At 37.8% G+C, this 25,598-nt stretch overlaps 1 protein-coding gene across 3 annotated transcripts in view; it reads left to right on the top strand.

Moving 5' to 3' along the window:
• The first annotated feature begins 376 nt into the window (after positions 1-376).
• ERCC6L2 (ERCC excision repair 6 like 2) overlaps positions 377-25,598 on the top strand; it is a 137,118-nt gene continuing 111,896 nt past the window's right edge. For 2 of the 3 annotated variants that reach the window (XM_047829810.1, XM_047829809.1), the window contains exons 1-2: positions 377-868; positions 4,589-5,013. In XM_047829810.1, the coding sequence (XP_047685766.1) occupies positions 823-868; positions 4,589-5,013 (471 nt within the window). In that variant the 5' untranslated portion in view covers positions 377-822. The remainder of the gene's footprint in view (positions 869-4,588; positions 5,014-25,598) is intronic. The other variant, XM_047829807.1, reaches the window with a different exon arrangement.

Raw genomic sequence — 25,598 nt, 5'->3', positions numbered from 1 at the left:
ACTGTGTGACCCAAGAAAACGCGCTGAATGTACTCAGCCTCCCGTGGGTGCCGTGAAGCGTCAGCATCCGGGTGGATGATCCACCCGGCTGAGACAGCACTCCAGGAGGGAATCACTCGCCACCTCAGGTTCCAAGGCGTGTGCATACACAGGGAAGCACCAAACATAAACCAGCGGGCCACGATCGCGGAGCTGGTCTCCCGCTATAGATCTGCCCTTAAAAGACCACGGTAGGTGTTAGCCCACATCTGTCTTCCGGCTTCCTTGTATCCCGCAAGCTCCGCGCGGAGAAGGAAAGCCATCTTAAATTTCGCGATAATTGCAACTGTAGCGAACCTTTCACCGGCTTCCCGGAGCAAAGATGGCAGGCAGATTGCTCCGCCCTTGTGAACCAAGATTTTCTTATCGCGAGATCCCAATGACAGTTCAGGAGCCTGATCTCGCGGGATTTTCCGATTTAGGGTTGGAAATTGCTGGGGAAAGTAGAGACAGGGAGGGCCAACTGTGAGAGGGAGCGTGAGGGGTCCACTTGCTGGCTTGCTGTTCCCCCCTCCCCCACTGGCCGAATTCGAGACGACTAGGTGAGCGCCGCCTTGCCAGCCAACACAGCGCCCTCCGGTTCTGCCGCTGCCTCGGACGCCGCCATCCCTTCTCTCTAGGGCCCCACTTGTGCTCCCTTTTGTCCCGCGGCGTCGCACTTCAGGGGGGCGATGTACGGAGGGCTGCAGGAAGTGGTCTTCCCGCCTGCCGCCTCCTCGGGGTCCTCTGCCTCCTGTTGGGTGTTCTGCGCAACCAGGCCGCCCAGCCCCTCCCCTTGGCCAGATGGATGCCTCTGCCCCCAAGCCTCGCGCGGAAGCCGCCGGCAAAGGTACAACAAGCTCCGAGCTCACCTCTCCGCCCAGAAACCTGTCTTTATTGCGCCGGGTTGGACCCATTCCTGCCAGTTCTCTTGGGGTTGGGGTTTTACCCGTGGCTCTTCTGAGTGGCTCCTGGAGTCTGGGACCAGTTCTTTGGGACTTGGTGTTGAGAACCTGGACTCTGGAGTCAGACTGGATCTAGTGCTGGCTCTGACAGTTACTGAGAAACTTTGGGCAGTTTCCTCATCTGTAAAATTGAGATCATTGCTGAGTTCTTGTGATTACTAAATAAGATGGTGTATGCAAAGCACTTAACGTGACCCAGCTCTGGCCCATAGTAAGCACTCAATAAATATATGGTATGTTTATTCTTTATCCTTATATGCCCCAGTTCTTAGCGAATGGTAGAAATTTGTGACGTAGGTGACTAAAGGTTGAGATACTCAGTTCACTTTATTTCACAAAGAGCTTAATATATGATGTACTGAGTAAGAGCCTTACGGTCAACCTTTAACGGGCCATCAAGAGAGAGTTTAAAGAGGGTGTGGTTATCTGCTACAGGTCAAAAGGGATGCCTTCTTGCCCCCCAAATTAATAGCTTTCATTATTAAAAGTGATACAGTAAAAGCTATCAGATACTGAATGCTGTGCCCAGCAATATGCTGATTGTTTATCTACATGCTTTCCTTTGAGGAAGATATCGATCTTATTAAATAGATGAAGAATTCAGAGCAGAAGTTTAGAGGTCTATACAACAAGCCTCAACTCTGAATGCTGGGAATTGATGACGCTATAACTCAGGGATCACAAATATAAGCGTTCATAGAAGCCTGGCAGATGAACTAAGTAATGAAGCTGCTGAATGGAGCTTGTAGGGACTGGGATGCTCATCTCTCAGTTAAAAGGGGCAGGGACCATTCAGTTCCAGGGACTTGTTCGTCCATGTGTGAATGGTACCGGTGGTAGCTACAGGGTTAGATTGCTTGGTTCAAATCCAGGATCTGCCAGCTTTTAGCTGTGTAACCATTGGCAAGCTGGTTAGCCTTTATCTGTTTCACCATTTGTAAGATGAAACTAACAATATTACTTACATGAACTAATGAAAGGGTGGTGGTGAGGCTTAAATGAACTACTGCATCTAAAGCACATGCCTGGCACACATCAGTCTTCACATGTTAGCTATATGTATTTGTTAATTCTATAAGTGTTTGAGATTCAAACATTGTTCTAGGTGCCCAGGATATAGCAGTGAACAAAGTTAAGTCCTTGCTCTAGGGAACGAAGTTGAGATAAACAACAAACATTTCATATTTTTCTCTGAAAATGGAATTAAGCAGGGTAAAGTAAGAGTGGTGGTGAGTGTTAGGTTCAGTGGTCAGAAAAAGCACCTCTTAGGAGATGTCATTTGAGCAGAGACCTGAATGAAGTGAATGAGTCAGTCATTTGTATTTTGGGAGAGTGCAGGTGGAAGGAACAGAAAGAATGCTCTGGGGCCCTGAGGTGGGAGCATGCTTGCCATGGTTGAGGAACAGCGAGGAGGCCAGTTTGGAATGAAGGACAGGAGGAAACGAAGTTAAAGATGACTCTCCAATCCAACAGTAAATCCTCCCAGTTTAAACTATTTGTTTTAGAGTTTGATACAGAGAGATTCCAGCCTTCCCTCAAACTAACCAGGCACATTTGTTTATGTGTTTTCTGTCCCTGCTTTTGTGTTACAAGGGTAGGAGACAGTATAGTCTGCAAAACTAAAATAACTAATAGCTAAAATCTGACTCTTTACAGAAAAAGTTTGCCAACAGTTGTTTTAGAGAGGTGGTAGCATGATGAAGGAAAGTGATATATTTTGAGGTAGAACCAGCAGAACTTTCTGAGGTGTGAATGTAGGGAGTAATATAAAAAGAGGAATAAGGACTGGCTGAATGTTTTCTACCATGACAAGTTGGCTAGGTGATGATGCCATTTAACGAGATTAGGAAAGACTAGTTCTGAGTAAGGTTTAATCATTATTTTTGACATTGGTTTTTTTCATTTTATACCTATTGTGTGGTACAGTATTTGGCAGATAATTGATATTAAAACATACATTGAATAGTACACACATTAATGACTTAAGCCTAAAAATTAGAAAGCATTTTCTGGATAGGCAAACAAATCATGTGAAACAGAAATGTGTTAAGAATTGCTATAGGGGTTAATAGAGGTTTGAAGGCTCAAACAGTACTGTTATGAAAATAGAGCCCACAGATCTATCTGTTAGCCCTCTACGGTGGATCCAGGTTTTAGTTTCACGTTAAACTATGTTTTTAGAATTGTGTGACAATTCTCAAATTGTGTGGATCCAGAGATCAGAGTAGGAGAACAGATTTTCCTTGGTGTACTTCTGATTGTTATGTAAAACAACCTTACTAAAGTTGGTAGGAATAATGACTTTACTTTTGAGGAACAATCAATGAGGAATAGCTTAGTGAGCTATTCATGCTTAAGACAGTATAGATATACGAGTCATATTATAATCATGAATGTCATAAAAACCTAACAAGAAATCATTGGAAAGACCCTAAGAAACTACCAATAATCGTCTGATTTGAGTGGGGTACTTGGGTGGCTCAGTCAGTTAAGCATCCAACTCCTTGATCTCAGCTCAGGTCTTAATTCTGCAATTAAGATGGTAAATTCAAGCCTGGCATTAGTCTCCACACTGGGTGTGAGGCCTACTTAAGAAAAAAAAAAAATTCCTATTATTCATACACTTGTAGCCATATGATTCCTCTGGAGTTCTTGTTACAAGAAATTCCATTTAGAAAATTATTTTTACTTTATTTCCTCTATTCATGTCTTTTAATTATACTAGCTGTATGCTCTAAAGATATTCCCCTCCCTAGTCATAGTGCTGTATTTTCTGAATAGAAAATAAAACAGAAAGCTGTACAATTAAGGATGGGATAAATACACATATAGAAAAGGGTCAGAATTTTCAAACAGTAATAGAATCTTAGCAGAAAGAGATCTTAGAATTCATCTCTTTTTTGAGAACTGGAACCCTTCAAAACCTAGAAGGGAAGAAAGCTGTGACAAAGCTGGCACACATAACTTTGTAGTTGAACTGGAGATTGCCTTGGTTAATTGTATACAATTTCAAGCAATGGTTTAGAAGCAGCAATAATAAGAAGAAACAGCCGTCTCCAGAGAAAGGCGATGGGATAACTAAAAAAGCAGACACAAGAATCACAAAAGTGTTGCTGTCTAGAGGATTTTAGCTTACTCATTATCAAGTCCCGTTTACTATTAGTCTATCATATCATGAATTATATATATAATGTTCATGAATCATCATGAATATCTCAGTCAGTGGTTCTCAACCATGGCTGTGAATCAGAATCAGCCTTTGAATTCAACAATATCTGCCAAAGTAATAAAACCAGATGCCCATGACCCATATCCGCTAAACCACTGTGGTTTAGTGTTCAAGCATGTTTGAGGAGATTATGACACACAGCCAGGGTGAGAACAACTGGAAATAAATTATATACCCTTTATTCTGATTATTATAGGAGAATATCTGATAATATATTTTAGGAAGATATCTATATGTGTTACAACTTATCTTGTTTCAGTAATTTGGAAAGGGTATTTGTGTGAGTTACATTTTTTTTTTCTCATAGCAGTGGTTAAATGGGGGGTTACTTTATAAGTTATATTTGAAAATTTTATTTTCTTCTGTATTATTACAGACATATGGCATCCAGGAGAAAGATGTCTTGCCCCTTCTCCAGATAATGAGACACTTTGTGAAGCAAGCATAAAATCTGTCACAGTGGATGAAAATGGGAAATCATTTGCAATCATCTTATATTCAGATTTTCAAGAAAGGAAAGTACCTCTTAAAAGAATTCATGAAGTTAAATCTGTTAAAGATTGCTCCAGGAATTTTATATTTGATGATGAAGATTTGGAAAAACCTTATTTCCCAGACCGAAAATTTCCATCATCTGCCGTTGCTTTTCCATTATCTGAAGACGGAGACTCTATTCCTTATACTATTAACAGGTATTTGAGAGACTACCAAAGGGAAGGAGCCCAGTTTCTCTATGCACACTTCATCCAAGGAAAAGGATGTATTCTTGGTGATGACATGGGACTTGGGAAAACAGTACAGGTATTTTTTAAAATTACTTTATAATTAAAATTCATTAAAGTCATTTTCATGAGTAGATACCATATACAATTCTTTATTTGTACTCCCAAGTCTTATAATAGCTATTTTGTGTGTGCCTATGTTTCTCACACACTGAACAGGAAAATTCTCAAAGTTAGGATGGTGTTTAGTCATTATTTTATCCTCAGTACTTATTTAGTATCTATGAAATACATTATTGAAAATAATGATTTGGTATAACTTGACTTGATTTTACCTTTGGTAATAGTGGTACTAAGATATCAGCTTATATTTAAAATAATTGAACTTTCTTAGCAATGCTGTATGGAAAGAAGGTATTCTGACATTTGTTAAGTTACTAGCATAATTAAGTTGATTTTCTGCAGGACTTTTATGTATATTGTTTAGAGTTTATCATATCAGAAGTTTCTTGATCTGGGATCCTGGACCACTAGGAGTTCTATTGGTGGACTTCAGAGAGGCTTCCTATTTCCCCATAATATGTGCCAGAATTTGTAAACTTCTATACTTTTCTTTTTTTTAATTAAAAAAAATTTTTTTGTTTTTTTTTTAATGTTTGTTCATTTTTGAGAGACAGAGAGACAGAGCAGGAGCAGGGGAGGGGCAGAGAGAGAGGGAGACACAGAATCTGAAGCAGCTCCAGGCTCTGAGCTGTCAGCACAGTCTGACCTGGGGCCTGAACTCACGAGCCATGAGATCATGACCTGAGCTGAAGTTGGATGCCCAACTGACTGAGCCACCCAGGAACCCCTCTTTTATTATTTTTTTTAAGTTCATTTATTTTTTTTGAGAGAGGGTGTGAGCAGGGAAAGGGCAGAGAGAGGATCTCAAGCAGGCTCCGTGCTGCCAGCGTGGAGCCTCACACGGGGCTCAAACTCACAAGCCATGACATGACCTGAGCCGAAACCAAGAGTCAGACGCTCAACTGACTGAGCCCCCCAGGCGCCCCTACAGATGTACTTTTCTTCAGAGGGGATATATGCTAGTTATCTATTGCTGTGTAACAAGTTACTCCAAAATTTAGCAGCGTACAGCAGTACACTTTGATCATTACTTTCTGTGGGTCAGGAATTCAGGTATAGGTTAGCTGGGTCCTCTGGCTCCACCTCTCAGAAGGCAGCAGTCACCTCAAGGTTGGATTAGGGAGGATTCCCTTCCTGGCCACATGGTTGTTGGCAGGATTCGGTTCACTGTGAGCTATTTATTGGTGAAGGCTTCCCTTGGTTCCTTACTACATGGGCCTCTTTATAGAGTTTCTTATAACATGGCAGCATGCTTCATCAGGGAGAGCTAGAGGGTAAGAGAGAGCACTTACCCTCTTTTGTGGTCTTTTGTAACCTAATCACACAAGAGATAGCCCTTCACTTTTGCCAAATTTGCTTTTTTATTTTTTATTTTATTTTTTTAATGTTTATTTATTTTTGAGAGAGACAGAGATAGAATGTGAGTGGGTTAGGGGCAGAGAGAGAGGGAGACACAGAATCTGAAGCAGGCCCCAGGCTCTGAGCTGTCAGCACAGAGCCCGACGTGGGGCTCGAACTCACAAGCTGTGAGATCATGACCTGAGTTGAAGTCGGTCGCTCAACCCACTGAGCCACCCAGGCGCCCCTGCTTCTTTATTTTTTTATATTTATTTATTTTTGAGAGAGTGCAAGAGCGGGTGCACATGTAAGGAGGGGAGAGGCAGGGGAGAGCATCCCAAGCAGCCCCAACTTGGGGCTAGATCTCAAGAACCATGAGATCATGACCTGAGCTGAAATCAAGAGTCAGGCACTTAACCTACTGAGCTACCCAGGAACCCTGCCATATTTGCTTCTTTAGAAGCAAGTGCTAAGTTCAGCTCTTACTCAAGGGGGGAGATTAACAAGGCTGTGGATACCAACAGTTGGGGATTATTGGGAGCCCTGTCAGAAGCTGCTTTTCACAAAGGTTTGTGATCCAAAAAGATTAGAGTTCTGAAGCTAGACTTTATACTATACAATCACTCTGGATTTTCAGGGTTGTTTGTCTCGTTTGTGATTAAATCCTTCCATGTTTCCTTCCTTATAATTGAATTTAAGCTATTTTATTCTTCGTGACACTTCCATTGTTAGTGGAACTCAAAGGTAAGTGAACAACTAATTTTAACATTTAAAAATAGTCTAATACAGGGGCGCCTGGGTGGCGCAGTCGGTTAGGCGTCCGACTTCAGCCAGGTCACGATCTCGCGCTCCATTAGTTCGAGCCCCGCGTCAGGCTCTGGGCTGATGGCTCAGAGCCTGGAGCCTGTTTCCGATTCTGTGTCTCCCTCTCTCTCTGCCCCTCCCCCGTTCATGCTCTGTCTCTCTCTGTCCCAAAAATAAGTAAAAACATTGAAAAAAAATAAAAAAAAAAATAGTCTAATACAATTATGTATAAAGCTCTGATGTAAAAAGTTAGAGTAAAATTAAGTCCTTCAATAATTGTAGTGTATTACCATTAGCCATACTGTTTGTCCCTTTCAGCCCAGGCAATGCATACAGTTCTAGGCTTGCACGTTGAAGGTGCTAAATAATTGCTTGTGGAATAAGCAAATTTACTTTCTCAGGAGAATAGGTGGCAAGAATAAAGAAAGGAGCTTTTAGGAAACTATCATCTGTGACCAGGGTATATAGATGAATACCAGAGGAAAATAGATGATAAAGTCCCTCTGTGAGTATCTTTACATATACTTTATTGTTTTTGCCCACGGTGGAAAGTCCTTTCCAGCATTTCTTTGACTACCCATTGCCTGAGTATCTGCAAAATCAGAAACACGAGTGTGCTACAAAAAGTGACTGTTTTGGGGAGTATCTGGAAATCTCCTCCCACTAAAACTACTAAATACAATTCAAATTCTTTTGCATGTTTTAAGCTCAAATTTGTCTTTCATCTCTGAAGTCCATGTTATAAAGAAATTCCCCTTTTTTTATGATATATATTTTAAAAGTGATTTTACTGTACAGTTTTCTGTTACCTGATACACCAAAATCATTGAAAGGCTTTGAATTGTGTTACAAATGTGCTGTGAAAAGCTTGAGGGCTTATCTTCTGAAGATTAGGACATAGTTTCTATACTAGTTTTGATACTTCACTGGATTTTTTCATCCTTGGAGAATAACATCTCTGGTTATTATTCTTGTCACTCAGGTAATAATTTCTGCATAAATAGGGGTGCCTGGGTGGCTCAGTCGGTTAAGGTCATGATCTCACGGTTCATGGGTTTGAGCCCCATCTCAGCCTCTGTGCGACAACTTAGAGCCTGCAGCCTGTTTCGGATTCTGTGTCTCCTTCTCTCTCTCTCTGCCCTTTCCCTGCTTTTGCTCTGTCTCTCAAAAGTAAATAAACATTGAAAAAAGTTAAGAAAAAATTTCTGCATAAATACGTGATTTGGGAGATTCATTTAAGATGGAGTTTCTATAGATACAGTGAGTAAACCAGTTGAAGAAATGTTAACAGTAGTTCATAAGTTTAGTAGAATTTCAAAAATACAGTAGAATTAGGTGAAAATGGTCTATGAAATTTTCCTAGTGGCATTTACCATTTGGAGTATAGTATAATCTTCATTTTTTCCCCCTTTTTCTGATATCATCCTTTAAGCTTTCCCCTTCTCACATTCTGACTTGGCTATAATATGAAATTGAGCTTTTATTTTTAAAAAAGCTTGGTTTACAGGGGCACTTGTGTGGCTCAGTTGGTTAAGCATCTGAGTCTTGCTTTCAGCTCAGGTCATGATCTCATGGTCGTGAGATCGAACCCTGCATTGGACGCTGTGATGAGCAAGGAGTCTGCCCCTCTTTCTGCCCCTCCCCTGTTCATGCACATGCATGTGCTCTCTCTCCCCCTCTCTTTCTCTCTGCCTCTCTCTCCCCCTCTCTTTCTCTCTGCCTCTCCCTCCCTCACTCTCCCTCCCTCCCTCCTTCCTCCCCCCTCTCAAAAAAGCTTGGTTTACAAACCATATAAAGTTTGCTTCCCTCATTTCAAAGTTTTAAAAAGTCAATTTGTTATTTTACATTCTTCAAGGGATGAGGATTTTAAAATGCCCATTTGATTTAGTGACATTGGAAAGTATTGGTATCTTGAACAAGAGCTATTTTTCTGGAATTTGGGAGGTGGGGGAATCACAAGCCAGATGAGATAGGGTGAAGGCATAGATATAGGAAGTGTGTTTACCTCTCTAAGAAATGTGGCTTTGAAAGGAACAAGAGTGATCTAGTAGTAGCTGAAGGAGGATAAGATTTTGAGGAAGTTTCTTTTTGTATGTTTTGTATTATTTGGGAATAGGAGCAACTTGAGTATTTTTAAGTGAATTGGAAGGATCTGATTTGAGAGGGAGCAGTTGAATATACCACACATAAACATACACATGCATATACTTCATATATACATGTCCATGAAACACAGATACATAAATGTGCAAAAAAATGGTATCACTACGATCTTACAGACTGATTTTTCAAACTTATAGAAGAGTTAGAAGAATTGTACAAGGAATACCCACTACCTAGATTCTGTTAACGTGTCATTATACATGGCTTATCACTTATCTGTCCATCCATCAAGCCATGTTTTGTTGCATTTTAAAGCAGCAGACATTAGCATATCCTAGCCCCAAACACTTGAGCATACATGTCATTAGCTAGTCAGTATTTATTTACAATTCTTTTTTTTCATTTTGAAGTAAAATTTATAATGAAATGCACAAATCTTAGTGTACCCACCCTTCCATGAGTTTTGGCCAATATGTATTTCTGCATAAGCCAAATAAACCCTTTCAAGATCTAGAATTTTATCATCACTCCAGAAAAGGTTATTCTGTTTCTTGCTGGTCTTCCCAACACTCCTAAGAGGCAATCACTGTTCTGCTTTTTTGTCATAGATTAGTTTTGCTTTTTCATATAATTAGGATCATACATGTGTACTCTTGTGTAAGGCTTCTTTTACTTAACATAGTATTTGAGACCCATCCATGTTATTGAGTGCATAGATAGTTTGTTCCTTTTTATTGCTGAGTGGTATTCCATTGTATAGATACTGCATTTTGTTTATCCATCCTCCCGCTGGCTGACGGACATCTGAGCTATTTCTGGTTTTTAGTTGTTATGAATAAAACTGTTAAGAACTTTCTTGAACAATCTTTTGTGTATTCATTTCTCTTGAGTAAATAATTATGGATGGAATTACTTGGTCAAAAACTGATGTGTGCTTAGTTTTGTAAGAAATTGCCAAGCCTTTCCAAAGTGTTTGTACCATTCTGCATTCCTGCCAACAATCTATGACATCATGGTTGCTCCATAGCCTCACAAAATTTGGTTCTGTCAGGCTTATTAGTTTTAGCATACTTGTTGGGTGTGTGTGTATATTTATGTTTGGATGTTGTTTATGTACTTTTTAAAGGTATAATTGATACACAGTAAAGTGGATAAATTTACAGTATGTAGTTTGGCACGTTTTACAAATATATGCACCCAAGAAATGATCACAACAATACCACCATCAAGATAATGAACATATCTATCACCCCAGAAGTTTCCTTGTATACATTGTGCCCATAATGTGTTCAACATCAGTAATTCATCATCTGCTGTTTTCACTTTTGGTTTTTAACTTGACTAAGAAATTAAAATTGAGAATGGATGCAAAATCCTAGATTTTTATTAAAATTTCCCAATATTTTACAGAATTCTCAAATTCATGGAATTTGACAAGTTAAAATTAAGATTTGTATCATCTTGGATATATAAATAGATTGAATTATGAATTATAATTGGGAATAGAGTTTCCTTATTTAAAAAGTGTTTTTTTAACATTTATTCATTTTTGAGAGACAGAGTGTGAGTGGGGGAGGGGCAGAGAGAGAGAGGGAGACATGAAATCTGAAGCAGGCTCCAGGCTCTGAGCTGTCAGCACAGAGCCTGACCTGGGGCCTGAATTCATGAGCTGTGAGATCATGATCTGAACTAAAGTCGGACATTTAACTGACTGAGCCACCCAGGCGTCCCATAATATAGTTTTCTTATAATGAAATAATCTGCAGATGACTTAAGAGCAAAACAATGGATTAGGTTTTATATTGCCTCATTTAAATGGTCACATGGTATCCAATAGGTATTGTGTCTGCCTTTTCAGTAGTCTTTGAGGACCAGTTTGCCTGTAATTCAAAATAATATATATATCTGTATGTGTGCATGTGTGTCTGTCATTCTGTCTTTAATTATGTCATTATGTCTTTAATTACAAACAGTAAAATGCATGGATATAAAGTATACAGTTATACATATTTAACTCATATATATAACCAGTACTGTAATAAGATACAGAACATTTCCCTCATCATAGAGTTTCTTCATGTCCCTTTCCAGTTAGTACCAAACTTTTCATGTTGTCCAATGCTTAAGCTCCATCATTTGTGAAATATCCTTTCTATCTCCTAAGTTCTGCATCAGCCATTTTGCTCACATCAATCTCTTGCTGAATTTAATACCTGTTTTCTGCTCATCAATTTTTTCTGCTCATCAGTTTTTTTCTTAGTCATGCTTCCTCAACTCATCTCCTTTTCCATGGTTCCCCACCCCCAAATCAACTGATTTCAAACTGCTGGCAGATAGAAATAAGCCTTTCATCTAAACTTTTCCAGTGCCTAGCCTAGTACCCAGCATGTAGTAGGTAATAAATATATTTTTATTGAATGCATTAATGAATTTTAAGTTGAATTAGGTAATCATGTGTTATAGCTTATGTTTAATAATCCCTTAGGCTCTATGACAGGCATTTTCTGTTAAACATACATGTTAATTAGGCATTATTGCTCCCATTTTATTGATGAAAAAATTGAAATTTATGGAGACATTATGAAAATTGCCCAAGGTCACATAGCTGGTATAAAGCTGGTTGGTCAGACTACAAAATCTTTGCCATAACTCCTGCATTATACTGCTTTATATAATATGTGTTAGAAATGCAAATTTCATTAGCATATTTTAAAACTCAACACAAGTTTTGACCATTCTTGTATATCATTATTTTATAATCTTTTAGATAACATAATTTACCGAAAAATCTATTTATTGTGGTATACAAGATAGTATACAGGTCTCCTTATCACAGTGGAATGATGCTAACAAAAATAGCTCCTGCTTGTGAATCATTGATATGTATTAGCTTGACATTTTACATGTTTTAACTTTTTTCAGGAACTAAAATAATGCTGATTATACCTCGAATGCACAAATGCATCTTATAAAAATGTAAAATAAAATTAAAAATTTTTTAATTGAGGTGAAATTCACATAACATAAACAACCATTTTAAAGTGTACAAGTCACTTAATGCCTTCACAATATTATGCAACTCCATCTCTCTCTGTTTCAAAATTTTTCGTCAGCACAGAACACCCCAGAAGTAATCATCTTCATTTCCCTGGTGACGACTAATTGGCCTTTTATCCGAATGGATTTGCCTTTCTTGAATATTTTATGTAAAAGGCATCATTCAATTGTGACCATTTGTGCCTGGTTTCTTTCACTTAGTGTAATGTTTTGAGGCTTATCCAAGTTGTAGGATGCATCAGTACTTCATTCCTTTTATGGCTGAGAAATAATTCTATTGTATGTAAATACCACAATTTGCTCGTCTATTCATCTTTTGGCAGACATTTGGATTATTTCTACCTTTGGGTTATTATGAAAAAGGCTACTATCATGTACAAGATTCTGTGTGGACATATGCTTTCATTTCTTTTGCATATATACCTAGTAGTGGAATTACTAGGTAATATGGTATTTCTATGTTTATTTTTTTTGAGGAACTTCTATACCATTTTCCACAGTGTTTGTACCACTCTACATTCCCAACAGCAATGTGTGACGTTTCCTATTTCTGCATATCCTTGTCAGTACTTATTATTTTGTTTTCTTCATTATAGCCACCCTAATGCACATGAAGTGGTATCTCATTGTGGTTTTTATCTGTGTTTGTATAATGACCGAGGGTGTTGAACAACTTTTCATGTGCTTTTTGGTCATTTGTATGTCTTCCTGGGGAAATGTGTATTCAAGTTGATATATAGACTGAATGTGTCCCTGCAAAATTCATGTGTTGAGACTCTAATCCCCCATGTGATAGTATTGGAGGTGGGGCCTTTGAGGAGTAATTAGGGATGATTAGTGGTATTGTAAGAAGAGATAGGAGAAAGTTTGCTTCTCCTTTTCTGCTATCATCTGAGGATACAATAAGAAGACTGCATGATGTCTGCAAACCAGGAAGTGGGCCCTCACCAGACACCAGATCTGCCAGCACTTTGACTGCAGAACTGTGAGAAGTAAGAGTGTTTTTTAAACTACGCAGTCTATGGTAATTTGTTACAGTGCCCCAAAGTGACTACGATACAAGTCCTTTGCCCATTTTTTTTTTTAATTTTTTTTTTTTCAACGTTTATTTATTTTTGGGACAGAGAGAGACAGAGCATGAACGGGGGAGGGGCAGAGAGAGAGGGAGACACAGAATCGGAAACAGGCTCCAGGCTCTGAGCCATCAGCCCAGAGCCCGACGCGGGGCTCGAACTCACGGACCGTGAGATTGTGACCTGGCTGAAGTCGGACGCTTAACCGACTGCGCCACCCAGGCGCCCCAACCTTTGCCCATTTTTAAACTGAGTTGCTTGTCCATATACGTATGAGTTTTTTTCTGGTCTTTTTCTTCTATACAATTTCAGTTTGACTATCCTTATGCTCAATTTTGTGTTAATTACTTTCTTGCTATACATAGTCTATCTTTCCCCCTTTGTATTTTGATGTAAAATTTTAATCAGTTTGTCAAGTTCCAAGAACATATCTTTTAGGGTGTTATTAGGATTGTGGAGTTCAATTATATTGAATTTATAGAACAGTTTGAGGAGAATTAACATGAAATGATAGCTCCATTCATTTAACTATTTAATTTTTCTCAGCAGGGCTTTATAGTTTTATATGTGGGTCTTACACATATTTTGTCATAGGTAATTGTATATTTTCGATGCTGTTTTTTGTGGAATTTAAAATTTTAATATCCTGATTTTCTGCCGGTAGTATAAAAGTCAAATTTATTTTTATATATTGAGCTCATATCCTGCTACCTTGCTAAATTCATCACTTAATTAGTTCTAGTAGTTGTTTGGTAGATGCCTTAGGATTTTCTTTTTTTTTTTCTTAATGTTTATTTTTGAGAGAGAGAGAGAGAGAGCAGAGGAGAGGCAGAGAGAGAGAGAGACACAGATTCTGAAGCAGGTGCCAGGCTCTGAGCTGTCAGCACAGAGCCTGAGCAGAGTTCGAACCCACGAGCTAGGACATCATGACCTGAGCCAAAGTTGGAGGCTTAACTGAATGAGCCACCCAGGCGCCATACCTTAGGATATTCTATGTAAATGGTATATGTCATTCACAAATAGACAGTGTTACTTCTTTAATTTTTACGTCTTTTATTTCTATTCTTGGCTTATTTCACTGCCTAGGTAGGATTCTACATCCTTATCTCATTCCTGTCTTAGAAAACATTCAGTATTTTAACATTAACATTAGCTGTAGGATTTTCATACCATCTTTTATAAGTTGCTTGATGCTTTCTTCTAGTCCTGATTGCTGAGATTTTTTTTTTGTAGTTAATGTGTACTGAATTTTATTAAATACTTTTTCTGCGTCCGTTGAGATAATCGTTTTTTCTCCTTTTCTCTGTTAACATATTATATGAGTCAATATGATTTATATTGATTGTTTTTTTTAATGTTAAACCAGTTTTGTATTTTTAAGATAAGCCCAATTTGATCATGAAGTATGGTTTTTATAGTTGCTGGATTTGATTGGCTAATATTTTCAGAATTTTTGCCTTTACTATGGATATCGGTCTATAATTTTCTCATAATATGTTTGTCTGGTTTTGGTATTGAAGTTATGCAGACCTCATAAAATAAACTGGTAAGTGTTTCTTTCTTCTCTTTTTTTAAAAAGAATTGAGTAAAGTTTGTGTTATTTTATACTTATTTGATGGAATTTACTAGTGACATCTTTTGGACTTGGAGTTTTCTTCAAGGAATTTACTAGTGACATCTTTTGGACTTGGAGTTTTCTTCAAGGGAAGGTTTTAGATAATGAATTCATTTACGTTAAGAGATATGAAGCTATTCAGATTTTCTACTTCTCGCTATATCATTTTTTGCAAATTTATTTTTCAAGGAATTTATCTGTTTCATCTAAGTTGTCAAATTGACAAAGTTTTCCATGATACTCCTTCTTTACTTTTTTAGTGTTTGTAGGATCTGAATGATACCTCTGTGTTTTTTATGTGAATATTTTATATTCTATCTCTTTTATTCTTTTTTCCAGCAATAAATATATATATGTGTGTGTGTGTGTGTACATGTATATATATATATTTATTTAATTAATTTAACATATATATATTTAATTAGTTAGTTTTTTAATTTACCTCCAAGTTAGTTAGCATATAGTGCAACAGTGATTTCAGGAGTAGATTCCTTAATGTCCCTTACCCTTTAGCCCATTCCTCCTCCCACAACCCCTCCAGCAACTCTCTGTTCTTCATATTTAAGAGTCTCTTATGTTTTGTCCCCCTCTGTTTTATAGTATTTTTGCTTCCCTTCCCTATGTTCATCTGTTTTGTATCTTAAATGTCTCATGTGAATGACATCATATGATGTTTGTCTTTCTCTAATTTCACTTAGCATAATACCCAGTAGTTCCATCCACAGAGTTGCAAATGGCAAGATTTCATTCTTTTTGATTGCCGAGTAATACTCCATTGTATATATATACTACCTCTTCTTTATCCATTCATCTGTTGATGGACGTTTGGGCTCTTTCCATACTGTGACTATTGTCAATTGTGCTGCTACAAACATTGGGGTGCATGTGCCCCTTTGAAACAGCACACCTGTATCTCTTGGATAAATACTTAGTAGTGCAATTGCTGGGTCATAGGGTAGTTCTAGTTTTAATTTTTGAGGAACCTCCACACTGTTTTCCAGAGTGGCTGCACCAGTTTGCATTCCCACAAGCAGTGCAAAAGAGATCCTTTTTCTCCACATCCTCACCAACATCTGTTGTTGCCTGAGTTGTTAATGTTAGCCATTCTGACGGGTGTGAGGTGATATCTCATTGTGGTTTTGACTTGTATTTCCCTGATGATGAGTGATGTTGAGCATTTTTTCATGTGTCTGTTGGCTATCTGGGTGTCTTCTTTGGAGAAGTGTCTATTCATATCTCCTGCCCATTTCTTCACCAGATTATTTGTTTTTTGGGTATTGAGTTTGGTAAGTTCTTTATAGATTTTGGATACTAACCCTTTATCTGATATATCATTTGCAAATATCATCTCCCATTCCTTCGGTTGTCTTTTAGTTTTGCTGATTGTTTCCTTTCCTGTGCAGAGCTTTTAATTTTGATGAGGTACCAATAGTTCGTTTTTGCTTTTGTTTCTCTTGCCTCTGGAGACATGTTGAGTAAGAAGTTGCTGCAGCTGAAGTCAAAGAGGTTTTGCCTGCTTTCTCCTCCAGGAATTTGATGGCTTCCTGTCTTACATTGAGGTCTTTCATCCATTTTGAGTTTATTTTTGTGTATGGTGTAACAAAGTGGTCCAGGTTCATTTTTGTACATATCACTGTCCAGTTTTCCCAGCACAATTTGCTGAAGAGTCTGTATTTATTCCATTAGATATTCTTTCCTGCTTTGTCAAAGATTAGTTGGCCATACGTTTGTGAGTCCCATTTCTGGGTTCTCTATTCTGTTCCATTGATCTGAGTGTCTGTTCTTGTGCCAGTACCATACTGTCTTGATGATTACAGCTTTGTAATATGTCTTGAAGTCTGGGATTGTGATGCCTCCAGCTTTGGTTTTCTTCTTCAAGATTGCTCTGGCTATTCGGGGTCTTTTCTGTTTCCATACAAATTTTAGGATTGTTTGTTCTAGCTCTGTGAAGATGCTGCAGTTATTTTGATAGGGATTGCATTGAGTATGTAGATTGCTTTGGGTAGTATTGACATTTTAACAATGTTCGTTGTTCCAATCCAGGAACATGGAATATTTTTCCTTTTTTGTGTGTGTCTTCTTCAATTTCTTTCATAAGCTTTCTATAGTTTTCAGTGTGTAGATTTTTCACCTCTTTGGTTAGATTTATTCCTAGGTATTTTGTGGGGTTTGGTGCAGTTGTAAATGGGATAGATTCCTTGATTTCTCTTTCTTTTCCTTCATTATTGGTGTATAGGAATGCAACTGATTTCTGTGCATTGATTTTTATATGCTGCAACTTTGCTGAGTTCATGGATCACTTCTAGCAGTTTTTTGGTGGAATCTTTTGGGTTTTCCATATAGAGTATTGTATCATCTGTGAAGAGTGAAAGTTTGACTTCCTCCTGGCCGATTTGGATGCCTTGTATTCCTTTGTGTTGTCTGATTGCTGAGGCTAAGTCTTCCAATACTGTGTTAAATAGCAGTGGCAAGAGTGGACATCCCTGTTGTGTTCCTGACCTTGGGGGAAAAGCTCTCAGTTTTTCCCAATTAAGGATGATATTAGCAGTGGGTCTTTCGTATGATCTTGAGGTATAATCCTTCTATCTCTACTTTCCTGAGGGTTTTTATCAAGAAAGTATGCTGTATTTTGTCAAATGCTTTCTTTGCATCTATTGAGAGGATCGTTGGCTCTTATCCTTTCTTTTATGGATGTGATGTATCACATTGATTGTTTTGCATATATTGAACCAGACCTGCATCCCAGGTATAAATCCCACTTGGTCATGGTGAATAATTCTTTTAAGGTATTGTTGGATCTGGTTGGCTAGTATCTTGTTGACGATTTTAGCATCCATGTTCATCAGGGAAATTGGTCTGTAGTTCTCCTTTCTAGTGGGGTCTTTGTCTGGTTTTGGAATCAAGGTAATGCTGGGTTCATAGAATGAGTTTGAAAGCTTCCCTTCCATTTGTGTTTTTTGGAACAGCTTTGAAAGAATAGATGTTAACTCTTTTTTAAATGTTTGGTAGAATTCCCTGGAAAGCCATCTGGCCCTGGACTCTTGTTTTTTGGGAGATTTTTTATTACTAATTTGATTTCCTTACTGGTTATGGGCCTGTTCAAATTTTCTATTTCTTCATGTTTCAGTTTTGGTAGTTTATGTGTTTCTAGGAATTTTCAATTTCTTCCAGATTTCCCATTTTATTGGTGTATAATTGCTCGTAATATTCTTTTTTTTTTTTAACGTTTATTTATTTTTGAGACAGAGCGTGAACGGGGGGGGGGGGGTGGTCAGAGAGAGAGGGAGACACAGAATCGGAAACAGGCTCCAGGCTCTGAGCTGTCAGCACAGAGCCTGACGCGGGGCTTGAACTCATGAACCGCAAGATCATGACCTGAGCTGAAGTCGGATGCTTAACTGACTGAGCCACCCGGGCGCCCCATCTCGTAATATTCTTTAATTATTGTTTTTATATCTGCTGTGTTGGTTTTGATCTTTCCTCTTTAATTCTTGATTTTATTTATGTGGGTCCTTTCCTTTTTCTTTATGATCAAATTGGCTAGGGTTTTACCAATTTAGTTAATTCTTTCACAGAACCAGCTTCTGGTTTCATTGATCTGTTCTACTGTTTTTTCTTTTCTTTTCTTTTCTTTTCTTTTCTTTTCTTTTCTTTTCTTTTCTTTTTTGTTTCAATAGCATTGATTTCTGCTCTAATCTTTATTGCTTACTGCCTTCTCCTGGTTTTGAGTTTTATTTGCTGTTCTTTTTCCAGCTCTTTAAGATGTAAGGTGTAAGGTTAGGTTGTGTATCTGAGACCTTTCTTCCTTCTTTAGGAAGACCTGGATAGTTATATACTTCCCTCTTATGACCACCCATTGCTGCGTCCCAGAGGTTTTGGTCTGTGATGTTAGCATTTTCATTGGCTTCCATGAACTTTGTAATTTCCTCTTTAACTTCTTGGGTTAGCCCATTCATTCTTCAGTAGGATATTCTTTAGGCCCCAAGTATTTATTGTCTTTCCACATTTTTTCTTGTGGTGGATTTCAAGTTTCATAGCATTGTGGTCTAAAAATATGCATGGTATGATCTCCATCTTTTTGTATTTGTTGACGGCTGATTTGTGTCCCAGTATGTGATCTATTCTGGAGAATGTTCCATGTGCACTCGAGAAGAATGTGCACTGCTTTAGGATGAGAATGTTCTGTATATATCTGTTAAGTCCATTTGGTACAGTATGTCATTCAAAGCCATTGTTTCCTTGTTGATTTTCTGCTTAGATGATCTGCCCGTTGCTATAAGTGGGATGTTGAGGTCTCCTACTATTACGTTATTATTATCAATGAGTTTCTTTATGTTTGTCATTAATTGATTTATACATTTGGGTGTGCCACATTTGGAGCATAAATGTTTATAATTGTTAGATCTTCTTGGTGGATAGGCCCCTTAAAATGATATAATGTCCTTCTTCATCCCTTGTTAGAGTCTTTATTTTAAAATATAGATTGTCTGATATATGTATGGCTAATCCACCTTCTTTTGGTGATCATTTGTATGATAGATGGTTCTCCATCCCCTTAGTTTCAATCTGAAGATGTGTTTAGGTCTAAAATGGGTCTCTTGTAAACAGCATATAGATGGATCTTCTTTTCTTAGCCTTCTGATTGGAGTGTTTAGTCCATTGATGTTTAGAGTGAGTACTGAAAGATATGAATTTATTGCCATTATGTTGCCTGAAGAGTTGGAGACTATGGTGGTGTTCTCTGGTCCTTTCTAGTCTTTGTTGCTTTTGGTCTTTTTTTTTTTTTTCCTATCTTTTCCCCCTTCAGAAAGTCCCCCTTAAAATTTCTTGCAGGGCTAGTTTGGTGGTCACAAACTCCTTTAATTTTTGTCTGGGAAACTCTTTTATCTCTCCTATTTTGAATGACAGCCTTGCTGGATAAAGAATTCTTGGCTGCATATTTTTCCGATCAGCATATTGAATATAACCTGCCACTCCTTTCTGGCCTGCCAAGTTTCTGTGGATAGGTCTGGTACGAACCTGATCTGTCTTCCCTTGTAGGTTAAGGACTTTTTTTCCCTTGCTGCTTTCATGATTCTTTCTGTGCCTGAGTATTTTGTGAATTTGACTATGATATGCCTTGTTCATGGTCTGTTTTTGTTGAATCTAACGGGTGTCCTCTGTGCTTCCAGGATTTTGATGTTTGTGTCTTTCCCTGTGTTAGGAAAGTGTTCCATTGTGATTTGCTCACTTAAACATACTACCCCTTTTTCTCTCTCTTCATCTTTTGGGGCCCCTATGATTCTAATGTTATTCCTTTGTAATGAGTCACTGAATTCTCTAATTCTTGTATTGTGCTCTTTTGCCTTAGTCTCCCTCTTTTTTTTTTGCTTCATTATTCTCCATATGTTTGTTCTCTATATTGCTGAATTGCTTCTCTGCTTCATCCATCCTTGTACCGTGGCATCCATTCGAGATTGCATCTGAGTTGTAGCATTTTTGATTTTTATCCTGGCTAGCTTTTACTATCTCCACAGAAAGGGATTCTAATCTATTTTCAACCCCAGCTAGTATTCTTACTGTTGTGATTCTAAATTCTGGCTCAGACATCTTGCTTGTATCTTTGTTGGTTAAGTGCTTAGCTGTCATTTCTTCTTGTTTTTTTTTTCGGGGTGAATTCCTTCATTTCATCATTTTGAAGGAAGAAAAGGAATTAATAAAGTAAAAAAATAATAAAAATTAAACCATTAAAAACAATAAGGAAATCAAATAAAGGATGGGTCTGGTTGTTGAAGGAAACTTGATAGATTAGAGAAAAAAAGGAAAAGATTAAAAAAAAGGGAAAAAAGTTTGAAAATTTGGAAAAATGAATACAGTAAAACAATAAAATTAGATAATGGAAGTAAAACATAATATAAAAGTTTACAAAAAAGTAAATATAGTAGAAAAAAATTAAAGAAAAATCTTAATAAAAATGGAAAATAAAAATAAATATTTTCCCTTTCTGTATTCAACAATAAGAAAAGAAAAAAAATTGAATAGATGGACCAGCAAACAGAATAAAAAATGATTGAAATTACGTTTGGTTTCCCAAGTCCAACTGTGAAGCACTTTATAGTACATAAACTAAGCAGGCAGAGAGATTTGTGTTCCTCAAGGGTGTGGTTGGCCCACTTGGGCAGCACTTAGTGTAATAGCTCCATTCGCCACTAGGTGGCGCTGCTTAGCTTACTGCGGTGGATTGTTGTGGTGCGTGTAGGCCTGTGTGCTATGTGCATGCACAGAAGGGATGAAAATGGCGTCACCCAGCTATCCAGTATCTAGAATCAGAACTCTGTGCTCTCCCCAGTCGTCAATCAAGCACCCCTCTCTTCTCTGGCTTCCGTCCACTCCCTGCTTCTACACTGTCCCGCTTCCACACTGTCCATGACCAAGCTATTAGGCTTCCAGGTGGCACCTCCGTCCATGGTTTTATCTCAGATGGAACTGTTTTTTCCAAACCTCACTTCTGAAGGACTACAGCTTTGACCCGTTCTAACTCTCTGGAGGAGTGTCTCACTGAGTAATGGCTGGGTGCTAGCCCACCCTCAGGAATGTTGGTGAGACCAGGCCATTGCCGTGCCCAGAGACTGACTGGGCATAAGCCCACCCACCCCAGAAAAAGTTCATGGGATCGTGTAGCAGCAGCGTTTCAGGGATTATGGCAAATCACAACACACATGTGGCACCAGTTTTCATCCTTAACGTCCTCACTCCAACACCAGTGAATGTGGCCATTCTCCAGGGTCTGCTGGGACCTTTGCCTGTGGGGAGGCTGCACCACCTCTACCTAATGTTCTCCCAGCAGGGGAACCGCCTCTCCCTGTGTGGCCCAAGGACACCTCGGATTGTTCTCCCAGGGATTCACCCTTCCCACCAGAGCACTGCCAGGTATCAAGCTGCGGAGTTTCAGACATTGCGCTCCCTCTGTTTATAGAGTCTTAGTGGAATTTAAACCCTCTCCTTTCTCCTTTTTTTGTTCAGTTCCTGTGGCTGTTTTCACTCTTTTTCTCTCCAGTTGCTTTGGGGGAGGGGGGTTGCTTTTCCCATACTCTCCCCCTGTGTTTGTCCTCTCTCTGCAAGCAAAAATAGATCCCTGCCCTCTGTGTCTTCTCTCTCCCCCGGTTCACTTCTACCTGCTGAGTTCTGTGGTTCAGGTTGTGCAGATTGTTGTGTTAATCCTCAAATCAGGTTTGTAGGTGTGCAAGATGATTTAGTGTTGATTTGGCTACATTTTGGGGAGGAGAGGTGGAAAAAAAAGCTTCCATGCTGTTCCACCATCTCAGCCCCTCCTCCTCTATCTGTTTTATTTATTTTTTTTAATGTTTGTTTATCTTTGAGAGAGACAGAGGCAGAATGTGAGTGGGTTAGGGGCAGAGAGAGAGGGAGACACAGAATCGGAAGCAGGCTCCAGGCTCCGAGCTGTCAGCACAGAGCCTGACATGGGCCTCGAACTCACAAAGCACAAGATCATGACCTGAGCTGAAGTCGGACGCTCAACTGACTGAGCCACCCAGGCGCCCCTATCTGTTTTATTCTTGATAGCCCAATGAAGTTTATTGATTTTGTTGATCTTTTCAAGGAACTAACTTTAAGCTTTTTCTTTGTTTTTCTTTTCTTTCTTTCTTTCTTCCTTTTTTTTTTTTTTTTTTTTTTGGTATTTCATGAATTTTTGCAATTATTTTTTTTATTTTCCTATTACTTACTTTGGATGTATTTTGCTCTTGAATTTCTAGCTTATTAAAGTAGAACCTTGGGTCATTAATTTCATACCTATCTTCTTATTCCCTAAATTTATGTCCAAACTTTGCTTTATCTATATTTCATGCATTTTGATGTTATATTTTCATTTTCATATAATTCAAATTATTTTCTAATTTTTCTTGTGATTTTTTCCTTTAGTCCTTGAATTATTTACAAGTGTTTGATTTGCCAGTATTTATTCTTTTTTAAGATATTTCATCATTGATTTCTAATTCCATAGTGTTTACAGAATACATTCTTCAAGTTGTCAGCATTTTGAAAATTTTATTGAGGGTCTTTTTAATGGTCCATTTTATTGAATATAGTATGTACATTTGAAGAGAAAATGCATTTTTCAGTTATGGTGTTCTATAAATTAGCAAATCAAGGTAATTGATAATGTTCAGATTTTCTATGTTTTTAGTATTACTGAGAGAGGGAGGTTAAAATCTATGATTGTGGGTTTGTCTATTTCTCCCTTTAATTTTGTCAATTTCATTTTCATGTATTTTGAAATTATGTTACTAGGGTTATAAATATTTATAATCATTGTATCTTCAATCAGGAATTGAGTCTGCTATTATTATGAAATGTCTATTTCTGGTAATGCTATTTGAAATCTACTTTATCTGATATAAAGATAACCACTCCAGTATTCTTAAGCTTGCTGTTTGCAAAGTATGCTTTTTTACAGTCCTTTACTTCAAGCTTTCTGTGTGTTTGTGTTTTTAAAGTGTGTCTCATGTAGGAGAAATAAACAAAATAGAAACTTAAAACAGACACACACAGACACACACACACACAATAGAACAGATCAATGAAACCAGAAGCTGGTTTTTTTAAAAGATAAAAGAAATTGATAAACCTTATCTGGACTTATCAAAAGCAAACAGAAAACAACAACAAAAAAAGAGGACTCAAATAAACAGCATCATAAATGAAAGAGGATAAATAATTGACACAACAGAAATACAAAGGATTGTAAGAGAATATTATAAAAATTATATGCCAACAAGTTGGACAACCTAGAAGAAATGGATAAATTTCTAGAAACATGTAACCTCCCAAAACTGAATCAGGAAGGATGCAAAAATTTGAACAGACCTATTACCAGCAATAAAATTGAATCAGTAAAAAAAAACCCAAAAAGCTCCCAACAAACAAAAATCCAGGACCAAATGTCTTCATAGGTGAATTCTACCAAACATTTAAAGAAGAGTTAATACCTATTCTTCTCAAACTATTCCAAAAAATAGAAGAGCAAGGGAAACTTCCAAATCCATTCCATGAGGTCAGCATTATCCTGATACCAAAACAAGATAAAAACACTGCAGAAATGAGAACTACAGGCCAATATTTCTGATGAATATAGATGCAAAATTCCTCAACAAAATATTAACCAAATTCAACAATACATTAAAAAGATCATTCACTACAATCAAGTTGGTTTTATTCCCAGGATGCAAGAGTGGTCCAATATTCACAAATCGATTAATGTGATACATCACATCAATAAGAGAAAGTATAAAAACCATATCACTTTAATAGATGCAGTAAAACATAAAAGCATTTGACAAAGTACAATATCCATTTATGACAAAAACCCTCAACAAAGTAGATCTAGAGGGAACATACCTCAGCATAATAAAGGCCATATATGAAAAACCCACAGTGAGCATCATACTCAATGGGAAAAAACCGAGAGCTTTTCCCTTAAGGTTAGGAACAAGACACTTTTATTTAACATAGTCCTGAAAATTCTAGCCACAACAATGAGGTAAGAAAAGGGACTAAAAGTCATCCAGTTGGTAAGGAGGAAGTAAAATGTTCCCTATTTGCAGATGACATGATACTATATATAAAATACCGTAAAGATTCCACCAAAAAAACTAGAACTGGTAAAGGAATTCAATAAGGCCACAGGATACAAAAATAAATATATTGAAGTCTGTCACATTTTTAAAAAATATTTATTTTTGAGACACAGCGTGAGCAGGGGAGGGGCAGAGAGAGAGGGAGACACAGAATTTGAAGCAGGCTCCAGGCTCTGAGCTGTCAGCACAGAGCCCGACATAGGGCTTGAACTCACAAATTGTGAGATCATGACCTGAGCCGAAGTCGGACACAACTGAGTAAGTCACCCAGGTGCTCCTGTCACATTTCTGTACACCACAAATGAAGCAGCAGAAAGAGAAATTTAAACTATTCCATTTACAATTGCATCAAAAATCATAAAATACCTAGGAATAAACTTAACCAAGGGGATGAAAGACCTATAGTCTAAAAACTATAAAATATTGATGAAAGAAATTGAAGATGACACAAACAAATGGAAAGACATTCCATGCTCATGGATTGGAAGAACAAATATTGTTAGAATGTTCTTACTACCCAAAGCAGTGTACAGATGTAATGCAATCCCTATCAAAATACCACCAGCATTTTTTCATAGAACTAAAACAGACCTAAAATTTGTGCAGAACCAAAGAAGACCCTGAATAGCCAAAGCAATCTTGAAAAAGAAAAAAATCTGGAGGTATCACAATTCCAGACTTCAAGTTATACTCCAAAGCTGTACTAAGCAAAACAGTATGGTGCTGGTACAAAAACAGACACATAGATCAACGGAACAGGATAGAAAACCCAGAAACAAACTCACAATTATATGGCCAAATAATCTTCAACAAAGATGGCAAGAATATGCAGTGGGAAAAAGTCTCTTCAACAAATAGTGTTGGGAAATCTTGACAGGTACATGCAAAAGAATGAAACTGGACTACTATCCACACC

The sequence above is a fragment of the Prionailurus viverrinus genome, chromosome D4 (genome assembly GCF_022837055.1).
Source record: "Prionailurus viverrinus isolate Anna chromosome D4, UM_Priviv_1.0, whole genome shotgun sequence".
NCBI classification, from domain to species: domain Eukaryota; kingdom Metazoa; phylum Chordata; class Mammalia; order Carnivora; family Felidae; genus Prionailurus; species Prionailurus viverrinus.
This window is presented reverse-complemented; position numbering and strand designations above follow the sequence as displayed.